Here is a 14698-nt window from a genome sequence, read left to right on the forward strand (position 1 = left end):
ACAAAAAGAAACAGGGTGTGTTTGGAAGCATATTCTTGATTATGAAGCCGTTACATTGGCATGGGACATTGTACTCCACTTTGGCTGAGCTTTTAAACACACCTTGACCTTCAGAATTGTGTTGTCTGAAACCAAAAGGATTCTTATGTAGAAGGTAAGGCAAAATTCTTCTTTCCATCCTCCATTCGGTTCCCATAAATGAACCAGATGGATGGGACATTACTCCGAAACAGGGGTGATTGAACTAGGCAGTAAGGTCGTCCAATACTGACTAAGCTCTTTAGCCGAAAAAAATACCATAATCTGTTGACATCCATTTCAGTGTACTTATTTCCTATCCATGTTTAGAGTAACATTTCTCATATAAACCATCAATCACTAAAGTGACTGCTGCCTTTAACTATCGATCATCTTTCCGTTCCATGATTCGAACCCAATGCCCGCCTTCCACCATATCAAACACCCCCATTGTCCACCATTGAATCTTCGTGTCTATGATGTTTTCACTTATCAAAGAAGATTGTCATTGGCATTTTCTAACTGTGTACCTTTGAGACTACGGGAATACGGGATGTTCAACCTACTTATATATGGGTTCAAGGATGACATTTGGGCCTCTCTTTTTCTCACGTGTAACTCTGTGTCTGTTCTCTTTTATTTCATTCTTTTGATAAAGTTGCTATGATTTTTGTTGTTATAAAAATAAATATACTAATGCGTTTGGCCCAGCTTATTCAAATTGGTTAATGTGTTGTCAAAATGCCCCAGATTCTTGGCTTAAGATTTTTAGCTTATTCGTGAATGAAAAAGGACAATCTTAACACACATAAGCTTGGCAAAACACTTGGGTTTTTAGTTTTTGGATTTATATTTGGATTAGTAAGTTGGTTCTAAAGAATTTTTAATCCATAAATACCGTTACCGTAGTCCTAATTTCTAATTAACAATATGTACATGACAAATGGGCCAAGCCCATTGAACTAATACAATAAAACCATCTCAATGGGCCGAATCACTTTTGACTTTTGTGAGTCGTGAATCATTGGAGGAACAAAGTGATAGCAGAAGTGATGGGACAAAGTGAGGACAATCAGTTTGGTGGACCGCGAGTCTTATCGTTTTAATTTCTTTCGTTTATCATGATGTATTACGTGTGATATTGTGGCCTTGTGGGGTCTAGTACTCTAGTATACAATGTGATGATTCGGGTAGAAAAAAAAAAGGTTAAGTGTGACACTCGAGTGACAATTTTTGTGTGATAAGATTTACCATTTTGGAGGCTTTAATGCTTCATTCGATTGATGACTTAGGCCATAATTTGTTTCTATAATCAAAGAATTGTAATCTAACCAAGGTCAATTATTTAATTAGAACTGAAAGGCTATTAATTAGTGAGTGATATGAAGTGGCAATACTTAAAATTCTTCTTTTGGATATGGCATATATGTGTATTCCCATATACGGATGGATGGTTCGGGCTCAAGATTATAGCCTTTTTGTACTTTCAAGGTCTCAATTTTGAGTGGTGCATTCAAGTGGATAACCCAATTTCGGTTAAAAAAGGTTGGAGCTGTTATGGTATCTAGAGCATGTACGCGTTTTTAAAAAACTTCGTATTCTTTTCATTTTAAGAAACTATTTCGAATTTTCGATGATATAAGATAGTTTTCACCCTTTAAATTACATAATTTAACGTTTTAAGTTAAATAATATCATAAGGTCGATTGATATATAGGTGGTTACATACATTCTATGTACTTTATTAAGTATATCCGTGTTTAAGAAATTAAAGCATCATTTGATCCAACCTCGAAAACATTATTTTTTCTGACCATGCCATTCATAATATTTATTTTATAAACGTACGAATAGGTCTTTTTATACTAATAATTAGTCAAAAGACCACAAGTTAATATATCATTATTAAAAAGGATTTCATAATTACCACCCTATAATTACTTTATAATTTATAATTAAAGGAAAAATTAAATATTATATCTTCCCAGTTTGTGTCATTATGATGAGAGGCTAATTACCGGCTTCACGCACTGTTTTCTTTATTTATAATAAAATATAGTTAGTGGATTTTATTTTTAATTAATGTGCTTTCTTTACCATACAATCGATCTTCTTTATTTGTCCCTTTCTTCAACACCAATAAGCGTTCGCATGTCGACATTTATTCGATTTAATACATACTCTCATAATTCATTGGTTTTCGACTTTCTATTTTATTTTCTTAATTTTCTCTTTTAGATAAAGTAAAAAAAGTTTTCTCTATATTATTAATAATAATTAATAAAAATTAGTATTATTCACTTTGTAATGTAACTTATAGATCGGTAAAAATAAATAAATAAATAAATTTATCGGTAGTATAAATATTTTGATTCATATCTAAAATAACCACAAGTTAATAACCCAGTGATAAGAAAGTCTCTTAGTGAGAGATCGGATTTTAGGAGATTCATCTTTGAGATTAAAGGCACAAGATTTTTTCCTAATATTTTGTCATTATAAGGGTTTTTCCTCCTAGTTATTAGATGAAAAACTCTCTAGCGTGGAACCGGTTAAAATAATATGGCCTACACTATCTGTTATGACATTCGCTCCATACCTGTAAAAAAAATAAAAAATGAAATAACAACATATTTCACACAAATATGTCTTAAGTAACACTAGAGTTATGCCCGCATCTGTTGTGACGGGTTGTGGTAGCGCGTGGAAGTAGCGGTGGCGGCGATGGCGGTGGTGAGGACAGGTGATGACGGCGGTATGACGACGACGATGACGATGATGACGGATAGTTTAGGTTATTGATATAATGTAGTTTTGATAAATTGTTAAAACGTAAAATCAATATTAAAATTTAAATTTAATGTTGAAACTTAAAAAGAGATTTGCTTTATAATAAAACGAGCATAGTACCCGCGCAATGCGGCGGTGGTGGGGAAGACAATCTGGTGGTGGCATTGATAGGGTTTTACTTTGCTAGAGACGAAATGGTTGAAGGGCATAGTTGGTATATCACGTGAGAGGGTGCTTAGCATGGAAGATTATTTAAGGGCATTTTTGTCTTATCAGGTTCTTAATTAAGTTAAGGGAGGAATCCAGTTTGCTTTATAAGGTATTATAGATATGAATATAGATATCGATACGTATGTAATTATCATTCGGTTATAACTAATCGTTATATGTATATATATCATCTGTAAAGTAATTATGACCTTCAATTAATACATCGTCTCTTTGACGTTAAATAAATACAAAGAATTATTTCAAGATTAGTCGATTAGCTTTTTTTTTTTAAAGTGAATTTTGCTTGTGAACTTCGTGTCGCGATTCGACAGCGGGAGGTTTAACATACGTTGTCTTAATCGGGTCCGCGTTAGAGAGCTCCCTCGAAGTAGAAATGCCTATTTCAAATACCCGATAGGGGGAAAAACCTCCTACTAATCCGCCTGAAGGCACGACGATCAACAGAAGTAAACCCTGCCTCCTCAGACTGTAACCTGAGTATACCCAAGACAAGCCTTCATAAAAAGACTTCCTATGTACTTCCCAAGTCTTGAACCCAAGACCCTTTGCTTGTAAGACAGGTGCTCAACCACTTGAGCTAACTAGGAAATATATATATAATTAAGAAATTATGGTTTTGATTACTCATGTATCTAATTTCAAAAACAAATGAGGAATTGGTTCATAGAAATACATTTTAATACGATCGATCTTGCGTGACATCATCATCTTGACTAATTAACTTCGAGATTTTTTAATACAAAAAGATATATTATGTTGGTGCAAATATTAATTTTCTTGATAACTTGTCAAAGTTTTTTTTTTATCCATAAGCACAAGTTCCTCAACTACTTGTATATCCATTCCATACGATAGGACACAAAATCATACCTTAACCCTTTGAAAATGTACTAGTTCTTATAGAAGGCGAACTTTAAATGTTTCAGATGTATATATAATCCTGCATGTGAACTGAAAAATAAAGATAACAATTTGGGGTTGCCTAAGGTTTCTTGAAATATTATATATATATTCAACAATATTGTCAATAATTTGTGTCAACTCAAAAATATGGCTTTCTTATAATATATATACTAGCATATATGAATTATCAATATATATAGTGTAGGTTCCTTTTGACATGATCTTTTTAAAATGAATGGCTTATATATAATAAAATACATGAATTATGATTGAGTGTTCAAATAAAGTCGGCATTTGGTGGCTGATCGATCATAAGCAAAAAAATGAAAAGCAACGAATGTTCTATTTTGAGAATCAACATGGATATATTAATTGCTAAGACAGATAAATGAGGTAGGTTGCTATCTCTACTTCTCTAGCTAGTGTTGTAAGTGATATTTTTGTTTGAGGTCTAGTGGTCTACACTCACTAATATATTAGTTGTAATATCAAAGTTATATTCTCTAGGTATAATGTATGTAAATTTGTTGCTAGTATATGTCATTAGTGATCGAGCTTTGCTATACGAGAATACTCAAAGTAACACGAAGTAATTTCAAGTAAACCGATGGATTTTTAATTAGTATTATCTAGCTTATTTTCCATAAGAAAGCAACTTCAGCAATTTTATGTGTAGACCCTTATCTTGTTTCTAAACCAAGGATATAATTAATGCAAGTCATTAATTAAATAACTTCCACCGTAGATGTCACCGTTGGAGTTCGAATCAATTATCTCTAGATATATACAAAAAAGAAACTTTAATTTCAAAATGAAAAAGTTGAACCTTGGATGAAGTTCGACTTTTAATTAGAAGCATTAGATTAAAATGATGGAGTCATATATCTTTTATAGCTTTTTTAGATTTAAGTTTAATTTAATAAATTTAAATATGATTATTAATTATGGAAAATAATTTTTAACGTTATATAATTATAGAAAGTTTTTAATATAATGATATAATTATGAAAACTAATTTATCAACTTTATATTATTCTTTAAAAATTACTTGTAGTTATTAAATTGTAACTTTATATATATTTTTATCATATAACGTAATAAATACGGGTTATAATTATAAGTATTTAACTTTATATCGTTAATATCTTATAATATGTAAATGAAATATATTTCTATTATATATATATAGTATCTACAATAATAAAAAAAATAAAGATTTATGAAAATGACAACATCACCTCATTTCAATATCTTTTATTTATATTTGTTGAATTAATAAAATGATACAAAGTACTTTCCTTTATAACTTAATAGTTCAGCATCAGCTTTTCGTGATGGAGGTCTTGAGTTCGAAACATGAAAAGGATATTTCAAGGTATTTCACAAATAAAGTACTCAAGTAAAGCAGGTTTTAGTCCTGTAAAGGGGGCAATGTTTTATCCCAATTAAATGTCATGCCTTCGAGCAGTTTAGTTGGGAGTTTCTCCTGCTACTAGGTATTGAGGGTGAGAGGCGCAGACCCGGTTAAGACAATATAAGCTAGATCCCTTGTTGCGAGCAAATGATCCACTGCACACCTTAAAAAAAAATGATACAAATATACTTTAATATGCGTTTGAGCAAATTATTTTAGAACTATAGGATGTTGTTTCATTAGAAAATTACCAATTAAAGGCTTTAGCTCTTGTAATATGCGTTTGATAGATTGCTAATCCATATAGTATAATTTGTAAATACGTGTGAGTATAATTTATTTGTATACATTTATTTATAATTACATTTTTTTTGTAATGTAATGTAAGTATTATTTGTAATGTAATACTTGCCGTTTTTTTAATAAAAAATAACTAGGGGTGTAAAAGACATGAGACATGCATTTCTTGAGCTATTGGAGTGCTTGGAGTTTTGCTTGCAAAAACTGATTTGGTTAATTCCTCGAATCATTGAGGTAGTAGACATTCGGATCAAGTATAATGAGCTAGCTATATAGCTACAAATTATAAAGTCGATCCCTATAACAGTACTAACTTTGATTTAGATTATTTTAAATATTTTTATCAAATCGTTTGAGCTCAAAAATGTTGATTAACTACTCGGATTCGAACTTAGTTTTGGTCCAACTTCAGTCGAATTTTGAGCCGGCCACTAGTTTTATACTCGAGTGGAACACAAGTTTTGCCGAAATAATTTTATTTTCGTCACCGGTTACATACTAGTGTTCATGGCACCGGCCTGATACGCTTGAAAAAATAAGAAAATTTTTCCATAAAACTTGATATGAAGTAATCGTACTATAGTAGTACGATAATTCAAATAGCTAGTTCCATTATTAAAGTTGAAAAAAATAGCCTTAATTATTTTGACATGACAAATGATTTATTTGAAGAAACTTTAACTACCCTATCAAGAAATCCAGCAATATTTTTGGATAATTTCAATAATGATTGTAATATTATATAATATTAAGAAAATGTATAAAATGTTTTGTGTGCATTGCACCAAAAATGGAAAATTATGTCATTTAGCTAGGCTAGTTAACCCTACATGCGCGTACTTCGAACAAAATATTAATTAACAGCTAAACCCTTATTAAAGTATAGATAATCCAAATGTTTTACATATTTAATTAAAAACTCACAACTTCACATGATAGTTAAAAATTAAAAATTAAAAAAGTTGTGTGCTAAACAAAATGAAAAAAGTATCATAACATTTTCATATTTAAACCCGATCATAATACATAAACCTATGTTTTCATGATTAAAATTAGTAATTAGTAAACTAATGAAGACACAATCAACGTTAACTATGACAGTGTCAAAGATAATGATCTAGATAATTTTCATCAAAATGTATTATTAAAATTATAATTAAAATATCGCAAAGATTCAATTATCACTTTTTTGATGTTAATTACCATTTTACCAAAATGTAAATTTCGAATGAACAAATACACGCACATTTAACTTTAACAATGATCAGGCTAGCTAGCAAACTAATTACACGAAGTGGTAATTAAGTAAATAGCTTTCAATCTTCCAAAGTTGATCAACACATTCCCATAATAATTAATAAAAAACAAAATATTTTTACAGACTCAAAAGCTAGGATTAATATATATTTTTTTTGTTGCATTACAACCTGAAGATCATTAATATATTTGATATATTCTTAACATCACACTAGACCTTAATTATTCAAACTAACAATAATTAACATTATTATTCCTCTTTTAAATTAACATTACCTCTAATAATTAATATGGAGCTGGCCGGCTATGAGCCCAACCAAATGCTTCATGGTTCATTGGTGCACCACCATTATTAGCCATCAAATTTGGCTGCAAATTATATCCGCCAGGCATCGGATGATGATCACTCATCCCGAGTCCTGGCGGTGATCCTCCACCACCGCCGCCGCCACCACCACCTGTACCCATCCCTGTCGCTTGCACCACACTATCTGCTTCCTCTTCTTCATCAACCGGTAATCTTTCATACGTAGCGTTAGAAAATGTAGCCGCGATCACCATCACGGGCCCAGAAGCTACTAACGACCCCACAACGCTACCTCCAACGACTTGACCTTGACCTCCAGCGAGGTAAATAGTCAAGCCAGTTGATCCTGGTGGAGCTGGACCAGGTAAAAAGGCTCCAGTTAATGATAAAATCTCGAACCGGCCTTGTAAAGCCATAACTGAACCGGGTGCAGTTGGTTGTCTTAGGGTTACATTCATAACTGTCCCACTAGCACTTAAAACCGAAACCCCTCTTTGCCTTTTTCTACTAAACTGAGCTATACTTTCAGCTATATCCGTCCCACTTTCTACTTCCATGACGTGGCTACGAAGCGCGTTTGGACTGTCCCTAGTCACGAAAATCGGAGGCTTTGGTTTGTTTTTTGAGCCAGGCGGGCGGCCTCTGGGCCGCCTGTTTGAGGTTTCAATAGCACCTTCTCTTGGATCGTCGCTGTTGTTATCTCTCTCATCATCTTGATCACTTCCTGTGTTGTTTTCGTTCATCGATATTCCTAGATCTGGCTTCTTATTTAGAGTCAACGAACCGCCGGATGATGGATCCATGCCGGCTAGGTTACCTTGACCAGTCCACCATCGATTCGACATGACCAAAATATAAAGATAGATAGATAGATAAACTCTTGAAAAATTTACTAGCTAGCTAGGTCAAACTTTAATTTAACCTAACCTGGCCTATGGTGAATTGAAGTTTGATGATTAGTGGAAAGTGTGAATTCCAATAGAGAGACAATAGTATAGTAGTTTTGTGTGTGGGTATACAGAAAGCAACTGATAGTTAACCTTGAGAATACTGAATACCCCTTGGATACCTTTTGGAGTTATGTGTAAGTTTGGTTGGCTACTTGGCTTGGGTATAGGTTTTAGTTGGTGAGGTTTGTATCTAACAACAATTTTTAGTTTTTTGTTCTTAATTTTTTCAATTAATTAAATTGTTGGATTAATTTTACTTGGTTTTTGTCACAACTACTTTTGATATAAAGGTAATTTGTTACACAACATTTTAGCTCTAGCTTGCTCTAATGTTCCAAATAGGAAGATGTGGCTTTTGACTCTTTAATTTAAGTGTTTGGAATAAATACTTAACTATAAACATGTAACATTAATTTGTTGTTAAAAGAAAACATATAAAACGTAACATGTAATTAAGGTGAATAAAATATGTCACATGTGGCTCATTCACACCCATATCTTCCATCGATCGAGAAAAAGAAAAACTAGATAGTAGAGAAAGGGTCTTTGGAATTAGGGTTTGGATTGGAGGGGTGTGGGATAATGTGCACATTAGGTAGTGGGAGGCACTCTTTTGTTTTGTCTAGTGTTTGGATTTGAATGCAATTTTTGTTATTCCTTTATTATGTATAATAATAATATAAAAAAATTGCATAGCCGAACAGAAGTTTTGACTTGGATCCCATATATTGGTTGATTGCTACCCAAATTACAAACTTGGAGAGTTCTTTGAATGTTGAATAAGTTGTCAAAGTTAAAGAAAAATAACTCCCAATGCCGTCTTCTACGGGTTTTGGGTCTTAATACCGTCTTCGACGGTGTATGGGGAGGTTGATATGTAGACAACCTTACCCCTACCAAAGGTAGAGAGACTGCTTCCAGGTTCTATCATAAGTAGAAAAGGACCTCCAGCCTTACTGGGCATGAAGATCGAACTTATGACCTCTATTTCCATAGACATGAGCTCCAACCACTGATCCAACCCAGTTAGGTTAATAAGTTGTCAAGTTAGACCAGCATTAATCTATTTCCCAATTATAATATATTTGATTGATTAATATATTTTCATGCATGATTCACATCTCATTATTCCATAATAAATAACACATGTGTACAATTAAATATTGGTGAATAATTTAAGGTTGGAAGAGGGCTTGCCCACTCCTCCACTCTTCTCCTTGATTTTTTTTCTCCTCCCCTCCCCTCTCCTAATGATAGGAACATCTCGCCACCCCTCCCCTCCCCACCCCAGTAACGGTCGAAAAACGAATAGCTAGGTGGTGAGAGACCCGGGCACGGCCCTCCCCACTCTCCTCCCCACCCAATCGGTACCGGTACCACGGGGCGGTGTTCACTTAGGTACCGGACCGGTACCTATTCGCTCCCCGCCCCACTCCGTCCATCCTAATACACTAAAATGCATATGTGTAGCTAGCTAACTAACATATATATATGCTGTTTATGATATATACTTCCATAGATTTTTATATAGTGAGATGCAAGAGGATTGAACATTTTGGAAGAAATAAATAGTAAAAATGCATGGAATCTCAAATTATTATGTTGACAAAATGGGAACTAATTAATTAATTGTTCATGAAGAACACGAATTTCACGTTAACTTGCAATTTTCCAATATGCAAAGTAATTAGATAGCATGGTCAATAAGCTTCAAAGGCTTTCATCGATCCAATTCATTGATGTTGATGTCCAGGTTGGTACTAGAAAGATAGAGGTTATATGTAGGCTTGGTGAACGACATATATATATATATATATATATATATATATATTTGGAAGTTTTGAAGCCAATAGTAGTATTCGCCATCTACCATATATGTAAGTAGCTAGGAATGATGATATATAGGAATAAAAGGCTAACGCTTTGGGGTCGTTATTTCGTTAAATCATTATTTAGTTAAGGCTCCTTTTTGTTTGTCTATACAAATATTTTGTTAAATCTGAAACAGAAAAAATAATAATAATAATAATAATAATAATAATAATAATAATAATAATAATAATAATATAATAATAATAATAATAATAATAATAATAATAATAAAAAGATGAAAAGGGGGTGTTTTTGGGTGGGCTTAATATCTCTCTATATATATTCAGTTTCATGGTTATAAAAGTGATCGATGAATTTGAAATGAAATGAAAAGGGCTCAGATAGATCGGTGATATATATATATATATATATATATACTCGGCAAGTTAATTTCTGATTGTTAGGAGCTGCCATTTTTTTAGTGTTTTTTTCCCTTTATTTTTAATTTTCAAATGGGGCTAAGTGTAAAAATTATACCAGTGGTTTGTCAATTTGTAGTTTTTATCTATTACACTACATTCTTGGGTTTATTTTTAAAGGATAAGAAAGGGAATGATAAGAAAATTTCTTGTTTTTTCATTTTTGAGTTTTCCTAATCAAAGAAAGGGAAAGAAAAGATAGAATAATTTTAAGGTTTTAACCCTAAAAGTTTTCTTACCAAATTGACAAGATTTAGAAGGAAAGGAAAAAACCTTTGTGTGTAATTACCATACTAGCCTTCAATTCTAGCATTCAATTAGGTCTTATAAATATTATCAAATGGTTACTTTTGTAAAAGTATTTTTTTTTCCTTCCTCAAAAACTCAAGAATGCGTGTTATCTACTATTATTTTTTTTTTCTATCACTATCTAATCATCTCCTTTCCTTTCTATTTGTTTAAAACTCAAGAATGGAGAATTAGTAAATTTTTTGGCGAAATCATCTATGGCGTATGCACTTCGCCTTTATTTCCGTTCAGTCCCTTCACGTGCAAATCACAAGAGGAGCATTTTTTTCCATTTCACTTCAGTTCTTCCCACTTCAGTTCTTCCCACTTTTTTAAAATCACCCTTTTATGGTTTGTTGTTTTGGCAAAGTTCACTTAATTTCTTATGTAATTTTTTTTAATTTGAACATTTTATCAAATATGTTGCCTATATAATTTTTTATTTGTATACATATATAGTTGTGAATGTTATGATATATATAAACAACAATTCTCATTTAGAAAAACAGAGTTTTGGTTCGTTATTCTAGATAAGGAGGCTTGTTAACATCAAATTTCAAGTCCTCATTGAAATTAAAAGAACCAAATGAATAAACAGGTTGATGTTGTAAGACAAATGAAGTATCATAAATGAGTGGTTAAAAAAATATTGTCAACCACTCATTTTTGATACTTTATTTGTCCTACAGTATTAACTGGTTTACCCATTAGATACTTTTAGTACCCATGAAAATTTAAAATTTGATGTCATCAAGCCTTTTTTTCGGGCAGAACAAATTATAACTCTATTTCTATAGACTTGTTGTTTATAAATATCTTAACATTCACAACTATATATATATAAAAAGTGGAATGAAATGCTGAAATTACCCCTCACCTGACTTGCACATGGGAGACTTAACAAGAGTAGGGACGAAGTGCAAACTACTAAAATGGTTATTGCCAAAAAGTTAATGGAATAATGAAAACTGCAAAACAGACAAACTAGACGATGTTTGCACGTAACCCTTTAAATAATTAATCATACAAAAGAATATCTCTAAAGCTAAGTATGTTTTAATGTAAAAAAAAAAAACATAGCACTAATGTGTATGTAATAAAATAAAAAAATATCAATCCAGATAATGATCTTTCTATCTAAAATTATTTAGATATGGATTAGATCACGATCCATTATGCTGGATCACAGATTGGATCATGATTTATTTAAATTGGATCGCTGATGGTTGGATCATGATTCAATCCATATCCAAGGAACCCTATTCCTAAGGACAATTTGTAAATTCAAGAAAACCAAAAGTCATGTTCGCCTGCTCACCTCCATTGAACATATGATAAAACTTCGTCACAGCATTTTCCGACGTTTAAATATTCTTTTTCTGTCTTTCCTTTTCAAGCTAAATAGAATTGAAACAAATTATTAATATTCCACCTCTGAATTTATTTTCTAAATTTATTTGTCATTCTAATTAAGTTTTGATCGACAAAACTGTTTTTATTTTTTATGTAGATAATTATTGATATCTCTTTAAAAAACAATTGAGCTTTCTTTAAGGAGTGCAACTATACGTAACTTGTCTAAGTTGTGTTTCATAGTTGTTTGGTTATAAAAAAAAAAAATGATAATGACAACTCTAAAGGTTGTCATTAGTAAGTTACTACACGCATAAAACTAGAACTTTATACATTAAAAAGTATCCCTATGAATTTTTACATGATAAAGTACAAATTTTAATGCACTTAAGAGTTGTGATTAATAAAACTCTAAAAAGAACCCTCCAAATTTAGTTTATTCTAGAGCCATCAAAAATGTTAAACCGACCCAGATGATAATGCATCTATATGCATGATACTTGATGTTCAATGTGACATTGTGATTATGTCTAATGAGTAGTTTCTTTGGTGTGTTTGTTACTTTGTAATTAGGCGTCGGGTATGAAACTCATCTTGTGATGATATCATTTGAGTGATGGTTGATTGGTTGATTGAATAAGGTTAATAATTGATTGAATGATTTATTTTTTTTCTTTTTTGTCTTATTGGTTAAAAATTTGGATAACATAATGAATATGATCTCATCACAATTAAATGATTGGATGAGATTATATTCAATGGTAGTTAGTGGTTAATCTTCATGGAGATTATGAATGCATAACAATATACTTAAGTTATAGTCAAAAATGAACTATTAGGTTGCGACAATATTGAAAGATGAACGTTAAAGTTTATATGCATTTGTAACTTGGATTGATCACGAAAAGGACCCCCCATGTAATTGAGCCCAACTAAAATTCACTTTGTGAACATCGGTGATCCATTTATAATGTGTTTTACTTTGCAAATCCTGAATTCTAGTACCACTACTATAAAAGTATAAAGCGACTAAGAATCAATTGGCAAGAGGTCTAACGATTACATCATTTATAAGGGTGGAATAAACTGTAACAGTATTACATAAATTTTTATTCAAGGAAACATTCAATCTTTTAAAACAAATAAGGGGCATAAGTTTATAAAATGACAAAAAAGATAAAGAAGTAAAATTTTCTTTTGTAAACACGTACCACTGGTTTCTCAATTAGAAAATTATATATTTGTTATCTTCTATTAATAACATTTTGGATAGTAAAGTACTAATTTAAAAAACTATTGAATTAAGTTTTTTAATATTTTATTATTGGAAATATTTAAAGTTTCAGATTGTTTAATCAAAATAATTTAATTCCTGATTTCAACTTTAAAGAGAGAATACCTAGCTAGAACCTTATCTAAGTTGACTCGTTGGAGGTACCAATACAGACAAGGGTTGGTACCCGCGTGCTGCGGCGGTAAAACGGTGATGATAACACAAAACAATGGGAAAGAAATTGATATGCGTGTGTGTCATTAGAAAGGAGAGAAAGAAGTGATTGTGTTAGATCTTGGTAGGGTGTTTGTCTGATTGTGTTTAAAGATATAAAATTAGAGATAATGTGTGAATTAGGAACAACATTGGATATTGAAAAATTGCTTAAATTTACTAAAATAGATTTCTAATATATATTATAAGGGGGAATAGATGTAAGTAAATATATTAATTCTTTCTTCAAAAATTTACCTAAATAATGTCGTATTATTGTTTTTCTCGATGGCCTTTATAAAATGTTTCTCTCCAACTTTATGAAATGAGTTACCTTTATATATTTAATCATGTTGTTTTGTTTTGTTAAAGCTTTACAAGTTATAGATTTTGTTGATTTTAATCGGTATGTGTATCCAAAGTGAGATTTTGAATATGGATATATCAAAATCAAGTATCCAAAAATTTGAATATCTGAACTTTCATATATTCTCGGTCTTAAGCACCCGTATCGCCCATGACACAACCGGTCATTGTACCACAAGCAGCATTGCCTCTGCGGCTCTGCCAATGTACACCACCGCCACTATAATCATAGCTCCTTCGACGGCCTCCATAATCATAGTTACTGTCCAACAGCCATATATCAGCTCTCTCCACCTCAAGGGTGAAGGCTCTCAGAATTTATATGACTGTCCAAACTCCAAACTACCTCATTCCATGTCTCCTGTTGATGTCTTGGAGGTCTTCCTCAGATATTACATCATGAGTTGCCTTCTGTTAGATTCACCCAAGTTTAACCAAACCAAAAAGATTAACCCAACCATGGTGTGAACCCAACTATTCACTGTTTCAAAATCTGCCAACCAGCTATTATCCCCCAAACCCACCCACCCTCTTGTACCTCCCCGTCATTGCCAAAAAGACCAAAACCATTCATCGTTGGTGAACTACTGTCAAACCACCTAAGTAACACCTCAGATCCCTGAGATTTTTGTTGCAAATCCAATAATCATTCATCTACCTGAAAGATATTATTGGTGGGAATAAGAATAAACAGATCAAAGATTTTCACAAGGATACCAAACACTTGGTACTCATCATTCATCA

General features: G+C 32.1%; 1 protein-coding gene across 1 annotated transcript; it reads right to left on the bottom strand.

Moving 5' to 3' along the window:
* Positions 1–7174: 7174 nt before the first annotated feature.
* LOC122585540 (AT-hook motif nuclear-localized protein 20-like) lies at positions 7175–8065 on the bottom strand. Its single transcript, XM_043757669.1, has one exon. It carries the CDS (start codon positions 8063–8065, stop codon positions 7199–7201), a length of 867 nt encoding a protein of 288 aa, XP_043613604.1. The 3' UTR covers positions 7175–7198.
* Positions 8066–14698: the final 6633 nt, after the last annotated feature.

The sequence above is a fragment of the Erigeron canadensis genome, chromosome 1, assembly GCF_010389155.1.
Source record: "Erigeron canadensis isolate Cc75 chromosome 1, C_canadensis_v1, whole genome shotgun sequence".
NCBI classification, from domain to species: Eukaryota; Viridiplantae; Streptophyta; class Magnoliopsida; order Asterales; family Asteraceae; genus Erigeron; species Erigeron canadensis.